Raw genomic sequence first — 26,261 nt, 5'->3', positions numbered from 1 at the left:
GCCCTATTTCTTAGATGGGTGAATGAAAAGTATCCACGCCATAAATTAAGTGACAAGAAAAATAATAATCATTACCGTGCATTCTATATTGTTTTACGGAATAATGTATCGTTGTTGAAATACATTTGCCTGACAAATTTGCGTGTGTTGCTCTTAACTTGAAGTTGAAAACCTTATGATTTCAAGTGAGATATACAGCATTTGATTGTGTCTGTTTTTGATGGTATGTACTCTTAAAACGCACTATTAATGCAACGCTTTAAGTATTATTATTACGACCAGACGGTTAATGATTCTAATGTAAAATATGAAACCTCGCGGTTTGAATTTCTCATATGCACATCTTTATCAACCATCTCATCATTGACGTTCGGTCAACTATCGGTCAGTTGCTGATTAACTGATGGTGCTTTACGGCTACGTAAGGGTATCGTTAGAAAAAGAAATCTCGTTGAAATTGATCGAAACAAAAACATATTTGATCTACAACAGGTTTGCGTGTGTATTAAAGAACTGATTTCAATTAAAGAATTAAAGAATTAAGTCGCCGTGGTGTAATGGATATGGTGTCCGCCTAGCGACCGGGAGGTCACGGGTTCGATCCCCACCGTGGGAGCGTTCTTAAGATCTCTCCCAAAGACACCAAGTACTGGTTCTAGGCCCAGGAAACGGACTCGAGAGCGTTTATATACGCCTTAGGCTTTCGATGCAATCGAGCTAAAATAAATATGTTTATACTAAAGAATACTTCATGTGTGTGTGTGTGGTTACGTTCGAAATGTTCTAAAAAGATCAGCAGCGTATTGCGCCAACAGTCCTGATCAAAAGAATCGCTATGTTCGTAAAGACTGTTTGCTCTGTTCTCATACTCACCGGATCCCGATATGTGTGTGCCAGTTTTAGGAAAAAACTAAGTCATAAACATCATGTTTAAAGTGTCGATAATTCGGGTTTCCACGTACGTTTTCTACTAAAATAGTGTGTTTCTGTGTATGCACAACGCAATTCATATTATTAATAAGTTATTAGTAAGTCCGGTTCATTTGATACGTTACTTGACCAAGGGACACAAGTTTACATAACAATTAACCGTAACACTGTGCAACTACGACAAACAAAATTCTAATCAGTTTAGGTAAAAGGAATAAGAATGAGTGCTTCTATGCTTATTGTCAATATTTTGAATATCTGACGGTGTATTACAACAAGTGTGTTGAAAACAACACAGAATGCATTTGCTGCATAATTGAACTAAAAATGAAGTTATGCACTGCCAAAATAAAACTTCTTTGTCTATTTTATTTGTCAATTAGAGGATACCATGTAACCACATATAGGCACAAATCAGGACGCTGTTAATAGTGATATACATGATTCGTTGAGAAGCCTTTTTCAATCAAACATATGCATAACACGTACGGCAGATAAGGTAGTTTCATATTTTTTATTAACTATTATGAAGATTTACAAAAAAATGCAAAAAATGTTAAGGATATTGTTAGTTTATAATTATTTCATTTTTGTCGAATACTATTGTTGACAAGTTTGTCCTTGATTTGTCCAATGCTACAGAACAGATTTCTCGCTGGATTAAATCTAGTTATTACAAAGTCTGCAGGGTTTTATTTCACGGCTGGACCCTTCACACAATTCACCGTCATACTGGGTGGGTGGGGCGTCACAAGCACGTGTCCTCTCTGATATCCCGCTGCACTTGTAGGTGCCGTCGTTGCTAGACAACGCCGAGCACGCACTCCATGCAGTCCAGTCGGAGAATTCGCCATTAATAGCTTAAAACAAAACACATTCAATGTTACCGTAGTTATTAAACAAAAGAAACATATGCAAAATCGTTTTTATTCCGTATGTACACCCGCGGTAATGTAAGCCATTTTAACAGGTCGATTTTCCTTATCGGATCGTATAAGGTGAAACAAATGATTTTTGCTGTAATATATGTTAAACGTTCTTGGCCAAATATCCATGTTATCAGTGCATATTTGCCTATCTCTATCGAATCGTATAAGGTGAAACAAATATATATTTTTTTTAATGAGATGTTTAACGCATTTGCCAAATATAAATGTTAACGCTATCAGTAAATATGTGCACATGCAGTATTGGTGGATGACAGTGTACGTGATCTTACCACAGAAACGGAGCTGACACACACGTGTCTCGGCATTTAGTCCTACACATGGGGCGCCGTTTCCTTCCGGAAGAGGATTGTTGCATTTCCGGAGTCGGTATTGGCTTCCCTCTGAAATAGGTGCCTTGAAGTTATATGCACATTCATGATTGATAAAAGCATGCTATGTTGATATATGTCGGAGATCGAACAAGTGGAAAACATGCTTGGCATACATAATTCCAATTGGTGTTTGTTGATTAAGACTGGGAAAAGTGATGTTGTTTGCTGTCATCAACAACACAAAAATGACACCAAATATGACACCCTGGACTTCTCCTTTCTTACATGTCATGATAGAAGTGCCATATTAATAACAAACAACCAAAAGCAAGAAGACTGTCAGAAGATCAATACTTATCATAGATATTTGCCAGTCGGAAGAAAATGCAAAACACTAAACACAAGATGTAATGATATAAATGTGGACTATGTTTATGGTAATGCTATGCATGTGCTCAATAAAGTGGCATCGAAATATTCCAATCCAAAAATGAACAATATCCAAGATTGCTGCCATCTGATTAAAGTAATTTGTTTATCATTCACGGTTTAAAGTTTCGTTGCGAAGCCTGTAAAATTAAATTTAAATCTGTAAATTTAATCCAAATTTAAGCAGTTCGAATGTCGAACTAGTATCCAAGATTGCTGACAGTCGGCCATATCGAATTTAATCGGGAAATAAATATGTCACATACTACTACCCTTGATAAATATCAAGAGGGTGTTGTGTCGTTATAAACGAAAACAATTACAGAAATAGTTCAAATAGAAATATTTATAATTGCTAACAGACAAACCAGCTTATGTACATGTGTAATAATTAGAAAGCACTTGCCAATCTATGTTTGACTGCACGCGGACCAATTTTCTCAAGTAAAATATTGTTCATGAAAGCACTGAACATCGCATGTCCGACTGCATAAGGACCACGTGAGTTTGGTAAAATAATGTTTTCATAAAGCATTGAATTCGACTGAACACGTTTGTTTGTTAAATAAAGTTGTCATATAAACACAGGCCGCGGCATACACGACTGCACACTGCCCACGCTTGTTATGTTAAATAATGTTAATATTAAAGGACTAACTACCGCATTTACGACTGCATGCGGCCCACTTTTATTAGGTTCAATAATGTAGGTCATTAAATTACTGACCTCCGCATGTTCGACTGCACGCGGACCACGTTTGCCACTCTGACCATCCACCATTCACGTCTGCCCGGAACGGCGCCATAGGACCCGCACCGTAACCCTGGAAATGCACGGGTATTTAGCTTATTGGGGAAACATAATTAAGTTCATGACGTTATCCTGTTTAAATATTTATATGATTTTAGAGCTATACGCAATACGGTTCTTTTTATGCAATATTTATTTTATCGCCATAAAGGTTACTTTAAGTAACAAATTGATATATATTTTTATTTTATTTTTGCATTCAAAGAATGGACACAATTTTTATATAGAACTGAATAGATATGGACAAAATATGATATAAACAAACTATTATTAATATTAATTTGTATCTACATAGCACCAAGGGTCACGTATGAAGCGTTTCAACCCTGTCTACTGCAGAATCGTAGCTTGTGGATGCATGTTCATGCAATAACGTACCTCTGGAGCAGTTTTGTCGCTATTGGCAGGCATGACGTCATTGAACTCAGGCAGAGTTGGCTGCAAAAGCAAAGTGTCGAAAACACAGTCACTACATGCGTTTTCTGCACTACTTTTCTTCATGAAAATTTAATTATACTTATGTTGACACAAAAACGTATTATGTACTAATATGTTTGGGATACTTATAATAACGCTAACCAAAGTCAATTTTCCACATGCTTAATACTGTTTACATTATAAATAGAATGGTTTTGAAGTACATGTACTGTAAATTAAATAAAGAAAAGTGCCATTATAAGGGCTTGGTATATAACACTACATCTTTACGGTTTTGAGAAAAGTTAAGAGTTAAAAAGGCCGAGAAGTAATCCCATTTTTATTCCATCACTATATCCGATTGAATGAGATAACACACCATTATTTAAAACTTTAAACAATGAATTGTTTTTGTTAATTTCTAGCACGTCATTTTATGTGTAAATATGTTTTTCTTCATTTTCGTTTGATAATGACAAACAAAAACGGAAAATTAATCGGTTTAAGAAAGCCAGGTAAGTATTGCACACACATGAGTATATTTCTTCGACACGAAAATCTCAACCTTTGGCCGCAACTCGCGGTAAATGTTTGCTGAGCCTCCGTAAATAAACTTGTATTTAACCCTAGTATTCTCTATTTACCTGAGTGTATAAATGCCTTTCTGCGACATTGTTTTATCTCTAATGACGTCACAAAAATTTCTAAGTTATACATTATTTTATCTTTAAGCTGGTGGTAGATAAGTTCTAAGCCTATACAACGAACCTGAATATGTATAGCGCCTTCCATTATGTATATATAACAAGTTCTAAGCCTATACAACGTATATGTATAAGTATATCGCCTTCCATTATGCATATATCACTAGCCTATACAACGTTTATGTATATGTATATGTATATCGCCTTCCATTATGTATGTATCACTAGTTCTAAGCCTATACAACGTATATGTATATGTATATCGCCTTCCATTATGCATATATCACTAGCCTATACAACGTATATGTATATGTATATCGCCTTCCATTATGTATATATCACTAGCCTATACAACGTATATGTATATGTATATCGCCTTCCATCATGTATATATCATTAGCCTATACAACGTATATGTATATGTATATCGCCTTCCATTATGTATATATAACTAGTTCTAAGCCTATGCAACGTACATGTATATGTATATCGCCTTCCATTATGTATATATCACTAGCCTATACAACGTATATGTATATGTATTTCGCCTTCCATTATGTATATATAACTAGTTCTAAGCCTATACAACGTACATGTATATGTATATCGCCTTCCATTATGTATATATAACTAGCCTATACAACGTATATGTATATGTATATCGCCTTCCATTATGTATATATCACTAGTTCTAAGCCTATACAACTTACATGTATGTGTATATCGCCTCCCATTATTTATATTCCATGTATATGAAAAATTAATATTTACTTGGATCTTTCGTGTCGTCTGCGTTTTCGCTTAGGTCGAACTTCTTAATCAAATTATTCAATAAGTTTGATAACATGTAAATATGAACTTCAACTAACGTCCGATACTATATCTATGACATAAAGGCAAACCATTAAAAAGCTTACCACCGCCATGCTCAGCTGGTTGCTGGTGTAAATCCTCGCCCTGCAGTCGCTATCATTCCTGTTACCAGAACTGATGATCACGCGGAATTCCGGGCAACTGCCGTTGTTACATTCCTGATCCTCGTCGGGGTTGCGAGTCTGCGTGTTGATGAATTTGTAGTAGATCATGCTGCAGAGAGAGATAAAGATAGCAAAATATTAGTTAATATTGTTCAGGTTCTTGAAATTCGGTTACAATTCCAGCAATCCTTCACCTAGTTTAAATTAATTTTTCTGATCATTTTTTAGAATAAGAAATTTCTTTCATTATATCACACTGCATAAAAACCGGAAAAAATAGTAAAGATCACCAATATTTGAACAATTACTTTTTTCATCAATCCAAATAGTTTTTCAAGACAATTCCAACCAATGATGAATCCCCAGATTTTGAAAGATACTGGCTTTGTCAAACAATTTCGATCGGTGATTTATAACTGTTTTTTCTGGTGAGTAATATTGGAATTCATTTCGTATGTGGTTTTCATAGCATTAAAAAATCCTGCGCTTTACCAATGATTTTGATTCAAATAAATTATGGTTGAAATACCTGTGCATTTTAAACGTGTTGAAATTGTAAACCTTAGATTGTATTGTCATATAAGTTTTGTTATAGTTGTTCAAAAGCCTTAAGGATTCAAGATGAGGTATATCATGCACAGAGTATGACCGATTTTAGTTTAAACCTATTATTTTAGCTTGATTGCACAGTAAAGCATAAGGCTTGTTTGAAACGCTCCCAAATCCGTTTCCTGGGACTAGAACCAGTACTTGTTGTCAATGGGGAGATTTAAAAACGCTCCTACAGTGGGGATCGAACACGTGACCTCCTGGTCGCTAGGCGGACACAAAATCCATAATGCTACGGCGACCTCTACAAAGTGTGCATGCTGAACAAGCTGAACATGACGTGACTCAAAACAAATGCCACTTCTCTTCTTCGGCATAGCTCAGTGCTTTGGCGCGTCATCGTTCTCACATGAATAGACGACATAAGAGATACTCGAAGCTGTCTGTATGTTATAGTGTCTTTACTCTATCAGCATCTTCCTCTCGCTTTTTCACTGTTGGCTCAGATGTTGAGTCCAGCAGCCTCCAGTCGGTCTGAGTGACGCTTATCTCTAGCCTATACATTGAGCCGACGCTACCCACTCTATCCAGGAGGAGTTGTGCGTGACTGCGAAGTTCAGCCATTGGTCCGATGTGGCCAACACAACTTAGGTTGTTAATTTTTTCTGCCATTCACACAAGCTCTTTTGTCTTTAACTCCTTCGAACGCCTCTCGCATGATGTTCTCCAGATAGATATTGAAGAGATCCGGTGACAAGATACTGCCCTGTCATTCACTGTCATCGAGTACATGTGCTTTCAGTGTCTTGCTTTGTTAATAGCTGCTCGGATTTAGATTTCGAGGTTTTGTTATTTCTCCTCTCTCTCTTACAGTTCGGCAATTAATAATTAAGAACCTTCTCGTGAGCGATATGTTATGGACATCGAATCTTAGTCTGAAGTTGGCCATCAAAAGGGTTTGATCGTTGAGAACTTTCGGCACTGTCGCGCTTGGGAGGCGGCGTGCATGGTTCGTACAGCTACGCCATCTCCGTACAATCATGATGTACTCGATCATGTGTTGCGTCGGTCTCAAAATTATTTCCATGCCAATTTTCTTATGGCTGACTTTGCGATTAGTTTGTTAAGCCTGCACCTATTGTATTCATTGTGGCGTAGATAAAGCGTCTTAATGACCCACGTTATGTGTCGCAGTCAGCACCGACTTGCTCGTTGATGTCTCAAATTTTGATCTTGACATCTCTGTTTTGTCAGGATGCAGTGTCTGGTAGAAGCATTCAACAGCCTTGTTGTTGGTGCCAACAATTGAATGTAGGTGATTTTGTAGCTTTGTCCAATGAAATGCGCACTGATGATTTTTGGAGACACATTACTTCAGTCTATTAAGCTATTGGAAGCGACATTCGAGAGTAGAAATCTAACACGTCCTTGATGTAACTGCCCTTCGCCAAAATAAAGATGTTTTATGCATCCTACTCCACTATGCCCCGCCTTGTTCTGCCCACCTGTAAGACACCACAAACGCCCCACCTGAACCACTTAGTAAGTATGAACGATAAGAAGTTCAATGTTGACATCCTTCCAAAGCGTCATTAAGTTCCATGTGCTTATTCAAGTTTGGTTTTCCGCATCAGCTCTGTCTTTTCTCCGTTTCGTCCCTGTAAACGATTTTTCGAAGGAGACTCCAGGCTTGCCGTAGGCTTTCGACGGGGCGCTTGTTTATCCAGGCGACCGCCCTTCTTCATTGTTTAGCCGTCTTATCATCTTTTGTTTCATGTGGTTTGTTTTGCGAGGCGTTTCCACATACATCTTCTCGCTAGCTAGTTTTCTAGCAGTGGTAGACGCGTTTGACAAGTGCCACTAACATTGTATTAAAATGGATTTGTTCAAACTTACCCGGTAGTCGCATCGTAGTAGTATTTCTTGCCATCGAACAAGGGGTCCGTACGGTCGAGCTCAGCAAGGGAGCTAACCACTGTAAACTTGCCCTTTCCATTGAGGGAGTACGGGAAAAATGACTGCAGGTCGAACGCGGCCCCTCGGGGAGTGCACACACCCACTCGCAGAACGTCGCCTCTGCAATGTCACGTTAGTTAATGTATATATGTATCTCTAATGTATATATACATAGGTTGTTGTACACAAGGAGGTGGTGTAGCTGATGGTGCTGCTATTATGAGTGTTGTTGATGTTATTGTTTCGTTACCCTATAGTCAACAGAGCAATGTAGAATAATGGTAAATTGAACAATTGATTTCACATATTATTTTAAACTATTAAAAATGTTTGTCATTGATTTTTTTAAATTTAATATCAATTAATATAAAAAATATTTATACAAAAAAATCATATTGGGAAGTACTATTATTATTTTAATTCGTAAACTGTTTCGTATTATCTTACATCGACTCAGAAAACTAACAAGAAACATAACGACGGTTCAGCACCTTATACCTTTCCATCCCTGGAACCTTGAACTGCACGACGTCTCTCGTGAAAGGCGTAAAGTGGACTGTGTATGTGCTGCTGCCGTCCAGTACGACCTGCGGCCCCGTGCCCGTCTTCATTTCGAACTGCAGTTGGGCGCTGGGGATCTGGTCCCGCACAAATTGTACCTTCATTGTATCGTCCGTTAAACCGGTGTATCGAAGCTGAAAGTAAAAGTAGAAATAGGGCGTAATATTGGTTTACTCTAAAGCCTGATACGTTGTTTCTCTAAAATGAAAAGTATTTGTTACCATAGTATATTTACTTTTCAATAAGCAGTTATATCATCATTAACACACTCATTCACGCCATCATAATTTGTATGATCAACAGCTTATGCAATTGTCACCACAATCATTAGTGCCATCATAACCTTAATTTTTCAACAGCATTGTGTAAATAGAAGCGACATCACCACAATCGTTTGCAATCCAATTGTGTTCACAGATTTCAGTGTATAGGTAACATTACATGTGTGTGGTTGTTGGATGGGTTGTATAGCACGAGTTTATTGGGTAACCATGTTTGTCATAATCACACAGGGCGAGTGACAATCAACGAGTGCGAAAAAAATCATTTTGTCATATTAGACTAGAAACTTCGCATTCTTTAGAAGTCTCGAAAAATTTCCAGTTTTCCGCCCTATCAATATTTGTAACTCTGCGACTTTCAGCGCAATGGATTTTACATTAGTAAGTTTGAATGAATTCTCACGTTTCCATATTTGGTCTTGCACATTGCCAGACGCCAGTTCGGACGGAGCTTGCAATCCGCAGCGGCCGCCGAGAGAGGATCGGGTTTCACCACGTAATACTTGACGGCATGTCCGTTCTGCTGGGTATTTAAAGTGAACCCGGAAATCTGCTCTCCGTCACGATTGAGCTCCCAACCGCGGTTGGTCTTACTTCCCGAAATGGCATATGTTCCACCACCTGTCTGTGAAATAAAACGAATTATGCATTATGTTATAAATGCACTTGTTCTGTTCGAACACAAACGTTTATGATATAGGCTAAATAAATACAGCGGAAAGTGCATGATAATAAGATTTTTTCTTAAACTTATATAAAGACGATTGTGAATGTGTTATTTAAATCATTCAATAACATGAGTCATGAAATTGAACAGACACGGTAAGAAAAAAAAATACATTGACTTTGTTATATGAAGGTATTCAACTAGCGTTCGTACTGAAATGTTTGCTAAGAGAGTTTACACGTTAAGCCTGCCAAATGAAGCAAAGGCTCGTGCTATTTTGACATTGCTAAACAAATCAATCATTCTTCTGTTATCATTTATAAATGCACCGTGTGCAGTGCGAGAACCATAGTTTTACTTAAATGGCAAACTACTAAACAATTGTGAAGTCTTCGTAGCGAATTTGTTGTCTGTCACGTTCCTCTGTGACTAGCCCAGTAAGTAAACCATTACGATAGAACAGTTGACTTTCAAGTACATAAAATTGCCACGTTTACCTTATGACTTTTCAAATATTATAAACGGTTCGTGTATTTTTTTTAAAGCTAAGCCATGTCTGTTACCTGATCGTCAAACGCGAAACTGATATTTGTGAACTCGGTCAGGACGGAGAAGAAATAAGGTGAATTGCGATTCTTGCCGATGGCAGCGATATCGTACACGCTGTTGGAGGTGAAGCTATCAAGCCAGATGTCGCTGAATTTGGTGGGTCCCTTCCACATCGTGATCCCGGTCTGCACGGCATTCCTGAGACACGAAAGCGTGCCAGTTGATTACATGCATGTTTTTTAATAAATGTTTTACTATATATAGTTACAAAATAATGGGTCTTAAAGTCATTCTGCATATTTCATATTCAGCCGCATACTCGACGAGTGAATGTGAGCATGCGTTACTCTACATTAAAGGAGGCGTCTTGAGATCGCTATCAAATCTCGAGGAATAAACTATCAATAGCAATGAAACTGGACTAATCACAAATGTAGACATCAGCACTGTCTGGAAATGTAAATATTAATGATAATTTTAGAGAGCGATTTGTGGGACGATTAATTATATTACATGTAGTATGTAGCATATTATTAAAATTGAGCTTGTAGAAACATCACAAAGTCCCTTTGGTGCGAATAACAGGGTTAAAAACATTCACGTTTTCTTGCAAGTGTGGTTTATTTTCAAAATATTGTTAAACTTATCGATCCTTATGTTTCTCGCAAAATTACATTATTTCATTATAAACAGAGTTATATATGTCATTACGAATGAGCTATTCCTGTAGTCCTCAAAAATCAGGTATGCCGGAACTTACGGACTCCATGTGAATGGAAGGCTGTGGTCCAAACCCGCAAAGATAGGCACACCCTTGTTAGGGCTCTGACCAATCACGACTGAACGGCTTAACTTTCCCGCCCTCTGAAACTGCTGACCCTCGCTAAAAGTGAACGAAACGCATTGTAAGTTGTGGGATAAACATATATATATTAAATTGTGACAATACATTGTTTAAATGTTTAAAATGTTACATGCTAGTGTACATTTAAGTGCCATTCGACCATTTCAACATGATATAATTATAAAATATTTGGTAAGGCATAAATTACGCGATTTGTGTTATTCTTTTTCAATATGTGTTCTTAAATGTTTACGTATAAAACTACCCACTTTGTAACAAGAACGCCATTAGCGCTGTCAGCAGATCTGCAACGGGAAAACACAAGGTAAAACTACAACATATCAACACAAATAAATGTTTATCTATATAGAGAAATTGTACAATAACTAGATGTTGTTAACTTGAATGTTTGCTGCAAAGTACTCCGTTAAACTAGCAGACTGTTTTAAGACATGTTCATGTTAAATAATTTGGACCTTGCGAACAATGTTAAAGTGGACTTACGACACACGAGACACGTCCAGAAGCCCGCCTTCGATCCAAACATTGAAATTCCTGTTCTTGTAGCCTATAACATAATTATACACTGTAAATATATTAACCCACATTTTATCTTAACCGTTTAGTGATATTTCTAGATTGTTTCGAGGCAAAAGCGATTCTTATGAAAAAGTGTTTATTTTAGGCAGGACTATAGAATTATACGTTATTGTTTGTGTTCTTATTGTTGCTTTTGCTATCGTTATTTTCTGTTGAAACTGATGATATATTTATCAAGCTTCAAAACCTTTTTTTGCGCACAAACTCGCCGTTGAGAATAAACAAAAACACAAAACCAAAGTAGTTAGACTTCACATTTAAACGCGATGTCGTTCACATTAAATGTGTTGTTATGCGCCTAACCTGTGATCCGCCGAAGGGGTATTTGTAGCTCAGCCGACTTGTTGTTCTTGGGGTCAACAAGAGGTTGCCACATGTTGCAGCAGTGCGTGGTGCGGTCATCCTTAAGAGAGTTGCCAATCAGGATACCAAACTGAAACAGGCGTAGGGGAAACACTCAAATAATAGATGGTTAATTGTAACAATCATTTAATGGAGTATTTTACATAGTAATTTATGTAAAGGTCTTATGTTGTCTGATAAGCAGAAGTAAACTCGGTAATGCTTTATTTAAACTTTATAAAAAATGTGTTACATTTATAGAAATGTGTCAAACAACATTTTCAAATTTATCAAAAGGATTTGTGATTTATCAAAGTATAAAAAATATATCACACCACGAAGGTTTGATTGCGACCAACATTCGTTTATTCACAAGAACGTGAAGACGATGCTGAAACAGTTTGTACATACGATATTTCGAACGAGATCATATCAAAAGGACACAGTTGTCAAAAAAATTAAGCGATTGCTTTATTAAGCATTTTTAACGTTTGGATACACAAATTTATCTTTTTATTGGCAAAAACGTCGCTATGAATGATAAATTCTTCAGAGCAATAGTCTAGTTACCGATGGGTATCTATATTCGCGAAAGAAAATAAACCGATGTCATCATTAACCAATGAGACATTTTGGGACAACTAGCTAGTTCACTGGTGCGTTGTGCATACCCCTGCCTGCGAGTGAGCCAGGTTGTTCTCAAAGACGGATATCATGGTCCGTTTAGCCTCCCCCGTTGTCATTAGTCCCTCCTGCTGAATGAGTTCCCTCGAGGGCGGAAGTGGCGTGTCCGGGAATACGAACCAAATGCCATTACCGTTACCGCCCGCCGCCACGTTATTCACGAAGGAGTTCTTGGGGTTCGTCATCCAGAATCCAGATGGGCGACTAAAATGTGCATGCTTGGTCACGTGGTATGTTCATACAGTTGCGCTGACTATGTGTGCATTAAGTATGTAATGGTCTTGGGCACACAATCGCCCCTTTGTTTCTTTTTTTAAATGCAATGTGTTGTATTATGTTAATGATTAAAATAACAGTAATTGATAAGAATAATTTTAACTGTTAAGTGTTTCATTGACATGATGAATTGTGGACAAGTGGATATTTGAAGAAAAGCATTGATTTACATGAGCGCAGTTGGATAACTGCTTTAATCAATTTGATGTACATTACTTGAAACAATGCATTAGTATAAAAAGGGAAGGAAATGAATGACTGACGTTTTGTCTGCAGGTTCCAGCGTTCCCTTTAGGACATCCATGGCCAGGTTGCCGTCGAATACGTTGTTCATCTCACCGCCGTCTTCCAGGAAGAAACCGTGGCCCATGGGTCGATAGCACACGTTGTCCTTAACCTGTAATGTCAATGGACATTTAACACGGGTTCATCAATTATTTATTGTGCTAATTGAAATAGTTTGTACTAAGGTCGGGCGCCTTTTTGACAGATCTTTCGCTCTAAAAGTAAAAGCCACTTTGATTGAACATATATCCTTTATGATTCTATCAACATGCATAATTTAGAGATGTTTTAACAGTATACTTTATGCCGAATATCTAGCGGTTGGTATTAAATGATAACAAACAAACAAATAGTAAAAGCTTCAGTTTAGGATCAGATGGTTCTGTTAAGCGTTTTGTAAGGATCCTGTAATGATCCTGTTCGCTGCTCCCACTGTCTTTCTTTAGAGCTGAACTTACCATTATGCCATGGGAACCGTGTATCGTGATGCATCTGGCGAACGTATTGTGGATGCTGACAGACCGGATGTAAGGCACGGCGGCAGACGTAGTCTTGTTGAACGTCATGTGGAAGTGTATCGGGTAGCGGCCCAAATCCGTCTGCTGACCGGCCTGGCGGAGCTCAAAATTGGACATCCGGGCATTTGCGAAGCCACGTAGGATCTTTTAACAACAAAATCAAGCGTGTCATTTTATAATCATATCATATTACACATTTAAAAACATCCTAAACGATTTATGGTGGATATGATTTACACCAAGCAAGCGGTCAGACTCAAATGCCACTGTGGGAGCGTTCTTAAATTCTTACTCAAATGCGACCATGATTGCTACATGCAACTTGCAGTCGATCTAAATTAGGAGATTGAAATTAGGGTTAACGATGTGGTTTGGATTATCTTCACATGTAAATATCAGCATTATTTTGTTGTACTAACCTTGATATGCGCTCCGAACGTATCGAGTCCGTTTACGATCGAGTCATTGCAGTTTCCGTTGTTCTGCGGACACACCGCCTCCATCGCTCCGCGGATAACGACGTTCCGGGTCAGCATAGCCACTTCCGCCCTCATGTCGACACTTCCGGCCACAATCTCACCGTAGTGCGTGTACACGGGACGCCCTAACAAACAGGCGTGAAAATGTACACATGCATGTTAGAAATAAACGAATAACGATATTACACAATAGAAAGAAAATATTTCACGACAATCGTTTGCGGTAAGAACACCACAACCATTAATTACATTTAGTTAATACTTTCAAATGATGAAAATCATAACATGTCACAAACACAACCAATTATTTATTTTCCAGCAGTATAGAACGTGATCAGATTCCACACAATAAGATACGGAATTCTGCTCTGGCCTATGGTACTTGATATATTAAACGCAATAAAAGTATTTCTGGGTATTATCTATATGTATAAATTGGTGGTATGTATTGAACAACCGGCAGTCTACACCTGGTTGCTTCAAGACAGTTCTTTTCTACTGCAAAGGATGTATGCTTTATGGAGGCTTCTTTGAAACTTACGTATAGCCCAGCACACAATGAACGAGCGTATACCACGGACAGCGGAATGATTTGTTTGGGTGTATTGTGTATTTAACGTTAATTTCGTGAATTGTTAAATTAGTTAAATTAGTTGTATATTTATATACTATATTCAAATACTACAAAATATGTTATCGACGATCTCTAAATTGACATGTTACTTTCAATTACTTTGGATTTTTTTTACCTCAATTCGATTACGGGTCGTCCTTCATTTCCTTCAATATAACCATCAAACCAATTTGTATGATTGCAGGTTGAAGCATTTTCTAGATTTCGTGCAGAAACGAAAATGCGTGGCCAACCGACGGACATTTGCAGAGCAATATACCCCGCTATTGAGTATCGAGCATAAACAACCCATACCATAGGCGAATCCAGGGGGGGAGGGGGCGGACGCGGCGTACGCCCCCCCCCCCTCTAAAATCGCCAAAGTAAAGTACATTCATTTGATGTTTCACACTTAACTAGATCTAAATCACCTATTAAAACTGGTCAAGCCTTCAAAATCACAAAAATCGTGGAGCTTCGCCCCCCTTGACCACCTACCAGGGCTTTGCCATGCACCCACCAGGGGCCCTATCGGCCTTCCGGGGGGCTTCCCCTGGACCCCCAAAACTATAAACTATGAACTGTTTTGGCATCATAAGAAGGTACTTTGATGAAAGCATATAAGGCGCAACATGCTGGAGAAGTGGTTGTCAAAGCCTTTAAAGTCATTAAAATCGTGAATCTTCCGGGGGGGCTTCGCCCCCTGGACCCCCTAAACGATAAACTATGCACTTTTTGGGCATTATACATGTACGAAGGTACTTTGATGAAAAACATATAAGGCGTGACTTATTCGAGAAGTGGTTGTCAAAGCCTTCAAAATCACTAAAATCGTGGAGCTTCGCCCCCCTTGACCACCTACCAGGGCTTTGCCATGTACCCACCAGGGGCCCTATCGGCCTTCTAGACCCCCAGCAAATCTTTCAATACCCCCCCCCCCCCAACCAGAAATCCTGGAACCGCCCCTGCATACAAATCACAACTGTTCAATACTGACAAAGCTTTATACGATAACGTCTCTGGCTTATTGATATTTTGTATTGCACGCTCTAGTCTAATTGTGTAGAAGTCATGAAGAAATGTGTTTGCTTCAGGCAACATACACTAAAATTAAAGAGAATGTAGTTTGGGAACGTTTTTCATAGTTTTTTTATAACTCCAAAAACAAATAACTTGCGTATTTTAAAACAAAACAAAGATTGAAAACGTATCGGTAGTAACCGAGATTTTTTCTGCAGTAACTGCGCCAAATAAAGATATGTATTTAACCAAATAATACTTGAACATATATTTTTTTAATATGGCAAAATGAAACACATACAACAAATAAATATTACTGGTCTACTTAAAGGGCAGGTCGGGTAAATGTAAACAGAAATAGCATTTTCGCCTAAAGTGAAAAACTTTTTTGCTTTTTGCTTTCTCCACCGTGCATTCGTGGGTTAAACTAAGATTGGCATTTCTTGTTCACATGCACTTACTGTTTATCCGGAACTGGTTGTGTAGACAGTCCCCACAGAAAACTATCTGCGTCTCCTCAGTCTGGATCGGATCGTAGTCCGTGGTTGCTATGGCGACCTTGTCACCTGCAACATGACCATTTTCTTTAATATGATGACCATTCCGTTACTATGGTAACACATTTTCGATTGTAAAAACATCCTTTAAATTGAAATACTTAACAGTTTTCTGTATTTAGAAAGATATTGTACTAAAAAACAAACGTTACTGACAGAAATACAAACACAATTCATAGTCAGTAAAATGTGTAAATGTGCGCTCGTCGTTGTAACAAGCTTGGGCCGGTTTATCTATATCCATTTCTTATTAAAAAAAATTAGGTTGTTTTCTTTAAAAAATCCGAAGTAATTGGCTTACAGATATGAAATTATATAAGAAACGTTTACTTGTAAGCACCATAATATCGTATAATATCGCACCTGGCAGCCACGTGGTTACGTCATCAATAACTGTGACGCGCGGGTATACGCCGTCCAGGCTAGAGGCAATCCGGAAGTTGTCGCCCTGGTTAAAAAAGTCCTTGGTGCCCTTGGTCTCAGACATAAGAACGAGGCCGTTGGGCGCTTGGAAAACGGTTTGGGATGTGATGCCCTGGTTGTTACTGGTCTCCTGAACGCTGCCCTGGTTTCCTATGGAAAGATGCGTAGGGTTTAAACTAGAAGCTTATTACTGTGGTCACCCATCTTGTTCACAAATAATCCGATAAACGGCTTAATACTATGAAACCTTAATCTTAATATCTCGTCCACATATACAATTAATATACCCGTATGTATATAGTTAGTATTCAGGTTAGAGGGGCCTTTTCACAGATTTTGGCATGTTTTGAAGTTTGTCATTAAATATTTTATATTGATAAATGTAAGCATTGAATATAAAAAGGTCCAGTAAAAAATCAAGAATAAAAATTAAAATGAAAAAAAAGATAACCCTCAGCAGGGCTCGAACCACTGACCCCTGGAGTCCTGGATTAAAAAGTCTACGACTTAGACCATTCTTCTGGATGCAATGGTAAATGTATTTTATACATTATATAAGCAATCCTCATAGTTCCACAAAATATGACGACAACAGAACTCTCCAAATTATTAATTCGTTTCGCGTTGCAACGCTTTATAGTTTTCGGGTTTTTAAATTGTCAAAAGATGCATATCATGGCTATTTTAGAGCATGGTAAATGCTCAGTATTACTGTTTCCTCACAAATATCATAACTAAAACAAAAATTTGCGAATCTGAAACAACTTTTTCAAACTTTGTCAATTTACCCAAACGTGAAAAGGCCCCTTTAACAATTTTACCAATAATAATATGAATTTAATCTGCCTTCAAATCTGGGGATTGTCTTCGTATGATGAATAATATGTGATGTTCTTTGCTGTTTTCGCGTCTACAACATATGAATATGAGAAAGTCACCTTTCTGCATGATGAATGCCCACGTTCTTCCGTCACTTTTGTCCATCGACCGAAGAATGGACTTCCCTGTTCGCTCACCGGAAACCAGCGTCTCGAGCGCGTCGTATACGAGGAAGCGGTCGGTTTGGTTGACGTCGACGTCAATCCGCTTCTGGCTAGCCATCATCAGGATCTCTCCGACTTGAACGCCTGAATAGTAACTGCGACTTTAAAAAGTGTCAAAGCTGGGCATATATGAAAACAACGTCTTCAATAGAAATGCCTCATCTCAAAATAATTTCGCTCAATACCCTTTTATAATCATCGCGATTTCATAACAGGTACTGACGAAATTGACATGCTTGAGACAGAGGCCGTTATCCAGATCGCCCCTGCTCGGATGCCCTCATAATCGCCGCGACTGGAGTCTATGGACTAGGAGAATTTAAGCTGGATGAATACATATTAAAATGGGACTACAATCAATGTGTAAATGTTATTGTTTATAAAAAAAAATGTGGTTCATACCAACCCATCATGGACGACAAAATTACGATTTGACACGACCTGATAAGAGGTTCTCATATTGATATAATGTGTGGCGACCGGGATTTGACGTCCCAAAGAAGCATACAGGTACATTTAGGCATCTGTGCCCAGATAAAACCCACATAACAGCCACATCGAGCTTAAATATTCAAAGCTGATCACAATGTAAAGCTCACTGTTGATGTGCGCCGCCAGCTGTTGACTGTTTGAGCGCAGATTGTAGATTCCCCACTTCAAAATTTCATAGGAGTCTCCTCTCAGAGCCACGGTGTACGCTCCAATACCGTTGGTCCATGTGTTCTCTGTACCGTTTATCTGTAAGGGCAAACATGACGTTAAAAATATCATTATCTACAGCCCGGCATAACAGCGGAACCAGAGCATTGTTTGTAGAATACAGTATGGCGTTTCACTATATAAGCAAATGTTCCGGGCTCCTACAGGCTATGTCCGCCTTACTTTATTGGGAGGGGGCATATCCTAGTTGACACATGTCCTAGATGATACCATGTATTTATGACATTTAAGCATCCAAAACAGATGAACCGTGGGTACACACAATCCAGCTATTTGTCAATCAGAGATTGTAGTGACCAGCCATTGGAAATATTTGCTTAAACACATGGTTGCATGATCCAATCGATCAACTGCTATAACTTGGATCCGAACGGCGTGGCCTTATATTTATTAGTATATTCTGTTTTGAAAAGTCATAGTATACAGAATATCTAGATAAAATTGGAAGGTCGTTGGATTTGGGCAATATAATTTTGAAAACATATTTGACCCAAAGAAGTTAAATGACGAACGTCTATCGCCCGACCGACGGACCGATCGCCCAGCATCGTGAGCAATCTAGTATACTCAGCCATTCTCGAGTCAGTGCCTTAAATTATATTTTCGTCATTTTGATTACAAACTGACTGCAAAAATAACACGAATTAAGTACACGTACAAATAATTCGTATTTAAGCGTTAAAAGCTTTAAAACAACTGGTTCCTTTAAGAAAATTTTATTGAAAAAAAAGAAGGTAACACATTGTTAACAGCACCTCATGGTCATAAAGAATGGCCTTGTTTTTATTGTCCGGAAGAAGCGTCCCCTGTAGCTTGGTCCAGGCGCGCTTGGGCTCTCCGTGGATCTCAATGGTGCCCCCTGACGTCACCAGGATGGCTTTGGGGTCCCGTTCGCCCGCGTGGTCCGCGCGCGTTCCTGTGTTTGTCAGAAACAGATGCGAAATTGACTGTGTGAAAACTACTCTATAGGTGCAGCACTAATCCTCATAGCATCTATTTACTGTAAGCTATTGTGGTTTTTCTTCTCATCTACCATTTATGATTCAGAATTTAGTTGTGTAGTTCGTTTTTGGCTTCAGATTATACAAAATATTTATTCCGAAAAGTGCACTCAGGCTTTGGGCAAAAAAGTTTGGTACCAAGATAGATCAATATAACCGGTATAGCTGTTTGCATCCTCGTATGAAATTAATCATGTGTATGCACATAAATATTATTATGTTGGGCCTCGAGCGCGTGTTCTCGTAAGATAAATGATTCGGCAAAAACATAGAAAATGAATTTTCTTGTGAATACTAATCATTAACATGTTCAAGCCACTACGGAATGCAACACCCACCAGTCAGTGTTATCTCGAGGTTGCCGGTGTAAGGGCAGTCTTCGCTACCAATCTCAAAACGACCGTTGACGATGATGTTCGCCGCTCGAAACTGAAGGTCAACTTTCGGGTCAAACGTCAGAGCGCCGGAAGCAGCAATGGTGACGTTATAAAACCCGGGAGTGTCCTCGTCAACGATGACCGAGTCGCTGATCATCACGTTAGAGCCGGCCGTCGGCTAAATAGTAACAGAGTATCTATTCATCATTCACTCTTAGAATTATGGCAAATATTTAAACAATCCGTCGTTGAATATTTTATTCCCAAAACTGGTTTGCAATGATATTTTTACATTTAAGCTAAGTACATAAGTGCATTATAAAATACACATGTATTGTTAAATCCATAATAAAGTATAGAAACAACTGACTTAAGAGATAGGACAGTGCATTCCTTTTAGGCAGCACATGTGTTGCCCTACCAAGCAGACTAAATAGTTCGACATTCCTTCTAGCACGCACATGTTATTAAAGAAGTTTAAATGAGAAGGTGTTTCCTCTTACATATAAAATACTTGACATACATTTACTGCTCATACTTATGTCGCAGAAGGAGCAAAACCGTGAAAGACGTTGCTTACGTACCTTTCCGCCGGTCCATCCGCCGAGGTTTGACCATTTCCGGTAGCCGCTCTCGTGCGGACAGACGCTCGCCGCGCTCAGTACGGAACTAATGAGCACCGCCACAGTCAGCAGCCCTTCAAACATTGCAAAGAGATTTCTCAACCGATGTTGATATACTTTGTGTCGTATTTTTGTAAGTACTTTACTAGTCAGATCCAATGTATGACACGCTCATGTCCACTAGTGTACGTATAGTCGTACGATCAGCAAGTATAAATAATGATTTAAGAATTCGAATAAATTTATAGCCCACTTATGAAAACAAATATGTTTATCAATGTGCCTATCTGATTTTAGATAATTGATAATTATTTATGGAAGACTTGGTATTTAATGAAGCGATGATGTTTGTTCGTCTGGATGTCGTGGCGGCTTGGTTTCAACCCACGAATGACGTCTTTGCTTGACCGCTGACAAGTGGTCAACAGAGCTGATTGTTGCCTGATCATTGTTACTGGTGTTTGTGTTGGTAAAGTGGCTGACAAGGGCTATTGTGTTACTGTTGCTTGTTTTATAAATTATATATTTATGCGCCATAGTCTGATGGGACAATTGACCAGTCGCCAAATTATCGATCGCTTCGCCCACATAGTCACGTGGTCTAGTGATTAGAAAACTCCGACAAGCAGATCGAAAAAATAGTGGATTTTGCGAGTAAAATACTATATTTGTAACGATGCTTCGTGCTATTTTCTACAGCATAAATTGTTAAAGTCCAAACACTAAACTAAACTGCTGTGTACAACTTTAATACAATCATAAAGGCTTTAGAGAGAAATGGCGTAATCAAAATAAATGAGTAAACGACAGAATATCAGAAACGTTTCATATACATATTATAGGAAGTTGAATAATCAAAGCGCTGAAGGCACTGAAGATGTTCGCTATTGCATAATTTAACACGCAATTCATTTTTCAAAATCAATTGCAAGTTTGAAATGAACACACGCCATTCAACTTTATACAGTGTGTGTCATAGCGCACGGGTCGAGTTTTGTGTGCACTTTTTATCATCCTTATTATTTCATAGAAATAACTTAGACAAAATAAAAACAACATGCTTTTTGGACGTTCTGAAAGCATAGAAAGTATGATGAAAATGGTAATGAGAACTTAATATAAAGAAATTTTGCAGTCACCATCATATTAAAGGAATATTTTTTTAATATCAAATAACTATCTCACCAAGAATATAAATTCATAATGAAAGTTCCGTGTACAAAACTTTTGATTTTTGACACCATATACAAATTCAAAATATACAATAATCTTCGTATCTTGTATATGGAGGAATAGAAGTATATAAACATTGCTGTTTATGCTTTACTTGTTACCCGAGCAGTTCACACGGTGTCAACAACGCTGACATAAACATAGGTATAGAGCACTAATACGCTTTTAGGCATAGCTGTTTTACTCAGTTTTCATCTTAGTGACTTTTACATAACGCCAACAGACACGCATGAATATTTTCGAATATTTAATAAGCTGATTCGAGATACAACCTCTGAATTTTTGCTACATCACTGCGTATGTGCTCAATTCAAAGGATGTAGCACTGTTCAGTGTAAGGAATTCCGGACTACTCTCTGTATGCTCAAACGACACAAATTGTGGCCCTGTTACAATTACGCGTTACAATCCATTTCGCAGAATTTCACTTTCGCCACCAAGATGAGAAAACAATCATAAGCGAAATAGTATAGTGGAAATCGTTTAAATATCATACCACAATGTTTGCCGTACTTAGTACAGCACGTCTGGAAATCATTCCTGAATGTGTGGATAGGCTGCCATTATTAACAAGTTTGCTATTTTAAATTCAATTTTGTATCAAAGAAGCGACCATCTAAAAATCCGTTGTAAAAATGAGCATTTATTTCACATTGGTTTTGAACTTGTATTAAACAGCCTTACAGTGAATCCGATGGCTATTCATATATAATTATTTTTTTGATTTTTTGTTTTTAAATGCAAATGACATATATATATCCATATGTTTTTTTGTTTATTAAAAATGTTTAGATCTTTGTTTATTGTGTTATATTTTTTTTAAACACCGCTTCTTTTTATTTAGATATAATTTAAATTTTGATTGTAGCAATAATTTAATATAGGCCTAATTTCGTAGTTTCATTAACAGATAGTCTGATATGCATTTTATTTAATGTATTTTATTGCGAACCAGTTACATTTCACTATCGAAAAATAAAATGTTGGTATTACGCTGCTGTTCAAGAGCATTCGAATGGAATATATTAAGCATATTATGCATATGCTTATATGTGTTCATTGCAATGTTCATATTTCTCCTCGTATCAATATATGTTTTATAAGAAATGTTGTTGTTATAGTATTAAAGGTCGTATATTTTACACTATAAGTCGCTAAAGCTGGCTAAGCCGCGTTGAAATCACATTTTTGTTGGTTTCACTTTAGTTAAAACAATATTTAAGTTTACAATTTATAATGATTTCACTTGTTTATAATTTATACTAAATACTGATCTTTGTATCGAAGTAATTAATCATGAACCGTAGATAGGTAGGAAGGGATTGATTAGAACGTCTATTCATCAAATATATAATCGGTTTAAAATTCATTCGAACTCTCCACTCATTACATCCCGCAAAACCCTGGAAACCCTTCCACCCAATAGTTAAACCGCATGTTGCACTGATAAATAACAACGAGCGAAAGAAATCAGAACATTGAAACTAAATAGTATTAAAGAAGGCATTGTCCATAATTTACTTTATGGGATGAACACGTTTTAGCTGTTTTATGTCGCATAACATTAATGTTAGAGACGTATTATATGTTATGAATGAAAAAGGCACTGGTCGTGAGATAGAGTAAAGTTAAAATCTATGATTATCTCTGGTGAAATACTCAACATGCTTGAATATCGACGCATTTGCTGCCTATGATCCCTATTCAACACCGAGGAGCTTGCGAAGTTATGGGTTTGAAACTTAACAGATTGTCAAATAGGATAGCTTTATTTCATTTAATTTGGGGAAGCGAAGAAAACGTGATTTGTAACTTCAATCTCATTACATTTACAATAAACATTCCATATATTATTTCGCGTACAACAGTTCATTTAAGTTTCATTTAAGTTTCTACAATACATTCGCAAACGTGCATGAAGAATATTAAAAGTCCGCCGTTTTGTTTTTTCTGGATATTACTAAGGACACCTTTTTGGATGTATTGAAGGTTAACAAGCACTTATCAACCCAGGTATTGATTTCGACAAGATCGAACACGAGCTGATTAGCCGCATCAACAGGATTGTCGACGATTACAAATAGCGCAGTATCGACGCAAAAAGACGAACTGTACAGTGGATATATCGCACTATGTTATGTATGTATACGAGGAAAAGGAGGGACCTGATATCGATCCTTTAGGAACGCCAGCATTGATGAGTTGGAAATTACAACACACTGTCTTCTGTCATTAAGATAGCCTTTTATCGAAGATAGAAGATTGCCGGATATACCACACAGTCGGTGCTTATGAATATGTCAATCGTGTTAGCCGGATATACCACACAGTCGGTGCTTATGAATATGTCAATCGTGTTAGCCGGATATACCACACAGTCGGTGCTTATGAATATGTCAATCGTGTTATACTATACACCCTATCCTTTAATGTCACACAATACAGCTCTAACAAATTTTCCTTCATCAAGCTGGGAGAGTAATAACGTGATTATCAGAAGATGGTAAAAATGGCGACATCCATGCCGAAACAGATATTTTCCGCCGTTTGGTACCCTTTATTACTTCTATTAAAAACATTATGCAGTCCACTTTCTAGCCATTTCAGTAAGAAAATGACTAGCGTTTTTTATATTAAAATTCGGTGTAGACCTCGACTATATTCGCAGTAAATGTTGGCCATGTAATTTGTGATCTTTGCTGGGTTGCACATTGAAATCACTCTCCTGAACACAAATTTTGATAAATATTTATTTTTTAATAAATTAACTAGTATGTTTGGGGTGTTTCTTACAGTGTTTAGAAAGGACGGACATATACGAAGAGTTTTTCAAAAGGAACGCGCGGAAGTGTTATCTGATCTAAATGAGTTCAGCCTTTTACATTATCGACAATAAATAAGAAGACAATTAGCGGTGTTAACGTTTCCCAACAGTAGAAATCATTCTGCTGATGAAGTCAGTGGTATACAGACGAAAGCTCCAGGTATGGTTTTCAATACGTTGTGTGTGTAATTTGACAGTCTAAAACTTATTGGATTAAAAAAATCCTGTCAAATTTGTCAATCAAAATTGATTTGACACATCACATGATTTTGATTATGTTAAATCATTGTACTGTATGCTAAATGCAACTGCCTTAGCAAGCTGTTAAGTTGAATTGAGACATTTGATGAAACAAACTGTTTCCTGGGTAGGACCAGTACTTAGTGTCTATATGACGTACCATGACGTCGAAAGTCTACAAGACCTACTAGGTAGAACGAGAAAAATACTTCGACGTACAATGTTAACCGACCCTTGAGTGTTAGCCAATCAGAAGACACCTTACATCTGTTGCTTTTAGAGATATTTGACATTGAACATTATTATTATTATTATTATTATTATTTATCCTAAATTATGCGACTATCGACCGCTTACGCATAGATATTGTGCGTATTTATTAAACATTATTATTATTATAATTTATACCAAATTATGCGAATATCGACCGCTAACTCATAGATATTGTGCGTATTTATTGACCTGGCGTGGCGGAATAAACCTCTGACTTATGCAAATTATGGTTATCACAATATACGATCAACCGGGGAGGTTATTATACATTATTTATCCCGTTATCGTTTGGTAACTGTTTGGTTACCGTTGGGAATTTCCTACACAGTAATGCGCTGGACGGTCGTGATACTCCGCCCGCATGATCAATAAATACTCACAATATGCTGAATAATTTTAATTTTAAAAAAGGTAACAATTTAATCTTCTTCAAATTTGTATATAATCTATTTCAATGCATTAAATACTTGAAACTTCTATGTGTTTTTTTTTTTGCCATTCTGATATTTTTTTCATTTTGTCCTCAATTAAAAAAGAGAATTTAAACATTGATTATGAATAAATCTGAAGGAAAAGAGGCTCAAGAGACAAGTGTTTTGATTGGCTGTTCAGAAAATTTGTACGTCGAAGTACAAACATGTATGTCGAAGTACACAATGTACTTCGACGTACAAATATATACTTCGAAGTGTATTTTATATTTGTATGTCGACGTACAATTATTGTACTTCGACGTACATTTCTCTTTTTACCTTGTAGGTCATCTTGACTTTCAACCCAAATGGTACGCCATAGTATGTCTTTAGGGTTATCTAAAGAATGCTCCCACTTAGGGGATCAATACAGAGACCTCCCAGTGACTTAGCCAGTTAGCAGACACCCCATCCACTATACCACAGCCACCGAACCAGCTTTAAATTCCTGCGGCTAGAAAACAAAAAATATATAAAATGCTAGATCTTTTAGCTAGGAACATGTAACTCGTTTTAAGATTGATTTTTTTTTTGGATGCATTACTTAATTATTGCAACAATTATAACATTTTGAACACAATCATGTCCCTATATATTTATTAAAAATACATGGTTATCAAAAAAAACTTAAAAAAGCTTTGCCCGTAAATTAGGTAGCACCTATAATCATATTATCTATAATCTTAAACATATGACGTTGTAAAGTAAAGTCCATTTTTAA

General features: G+C 37.4%; 1 protein-coding gene across 1 annotated transcript; it reads right to left on the bottom strand.

Annotated features, from left to right (window-relative positions):
• Nucleotides 1–1,430: 1,430 nt before the first annotated feature.
• Nucleotides 1,431–20,581, bottom strand: LOC127840754 (cell surface hyaluronidase-like). The gene is made up of 23 exons (XM_052369170.1): nt 20,459–20,581; nt 19,836–20,052; nt 19,252–19,412; nt 18,376–18,514; nt 17,672–17,860; nt 16,674–16,883; nt 16,215–16,319; nt 14,061–14,245; nt 13,582–13,785; nt 13,102–13,235; nt 12,550–12,766; nt 11,840–11,969; nt 11,441–11,504; nt 10,853–10,975; nt 10,107–10,290; nt 9,280–9,501; nt 8,533–8,729; nt 7,975–8,154; nt 5,470–5,638; nt 3,810–3,869; nt 3,348–3,444; nt 2,150–2,260; nt 1,431–1,790 (listed from the first exon to the last, which is right to left on the bottom strand). Exons 1-23 carry the CDS (start codon nt 20,579–20,581, stop codon nt 1,597–1,599), a joined length of 3,615 nt encoding a protein of 1,204 aa, XP_052225130.1. The 3' UTR covers nt 1,431–1,596.
• Between the last annotated feature and the right edge of the window lie 5,680 nt (nt 20,582–26,261).

Source organism: Dreissena polymorpha, chromosome 8, assembly GCF_020536995.1.
Source record: "Dreissena polymorpha isolate Duluth1 chromosome 8, UMN_Dpol_1.0, whole genome shotgun sequence".
In the NCBI taxonomy this organism is placed as follows: Eukaryota; Metazoa; Mollusca; class Bivalvia; order Myida; family Dreissenidae; genus Dreissena; species Dreissena polymorpha.
Note: the sequence above shows the minus strand (reverse complement) of the source record. Positions and strands in the feature narration are given on the sequence as shown.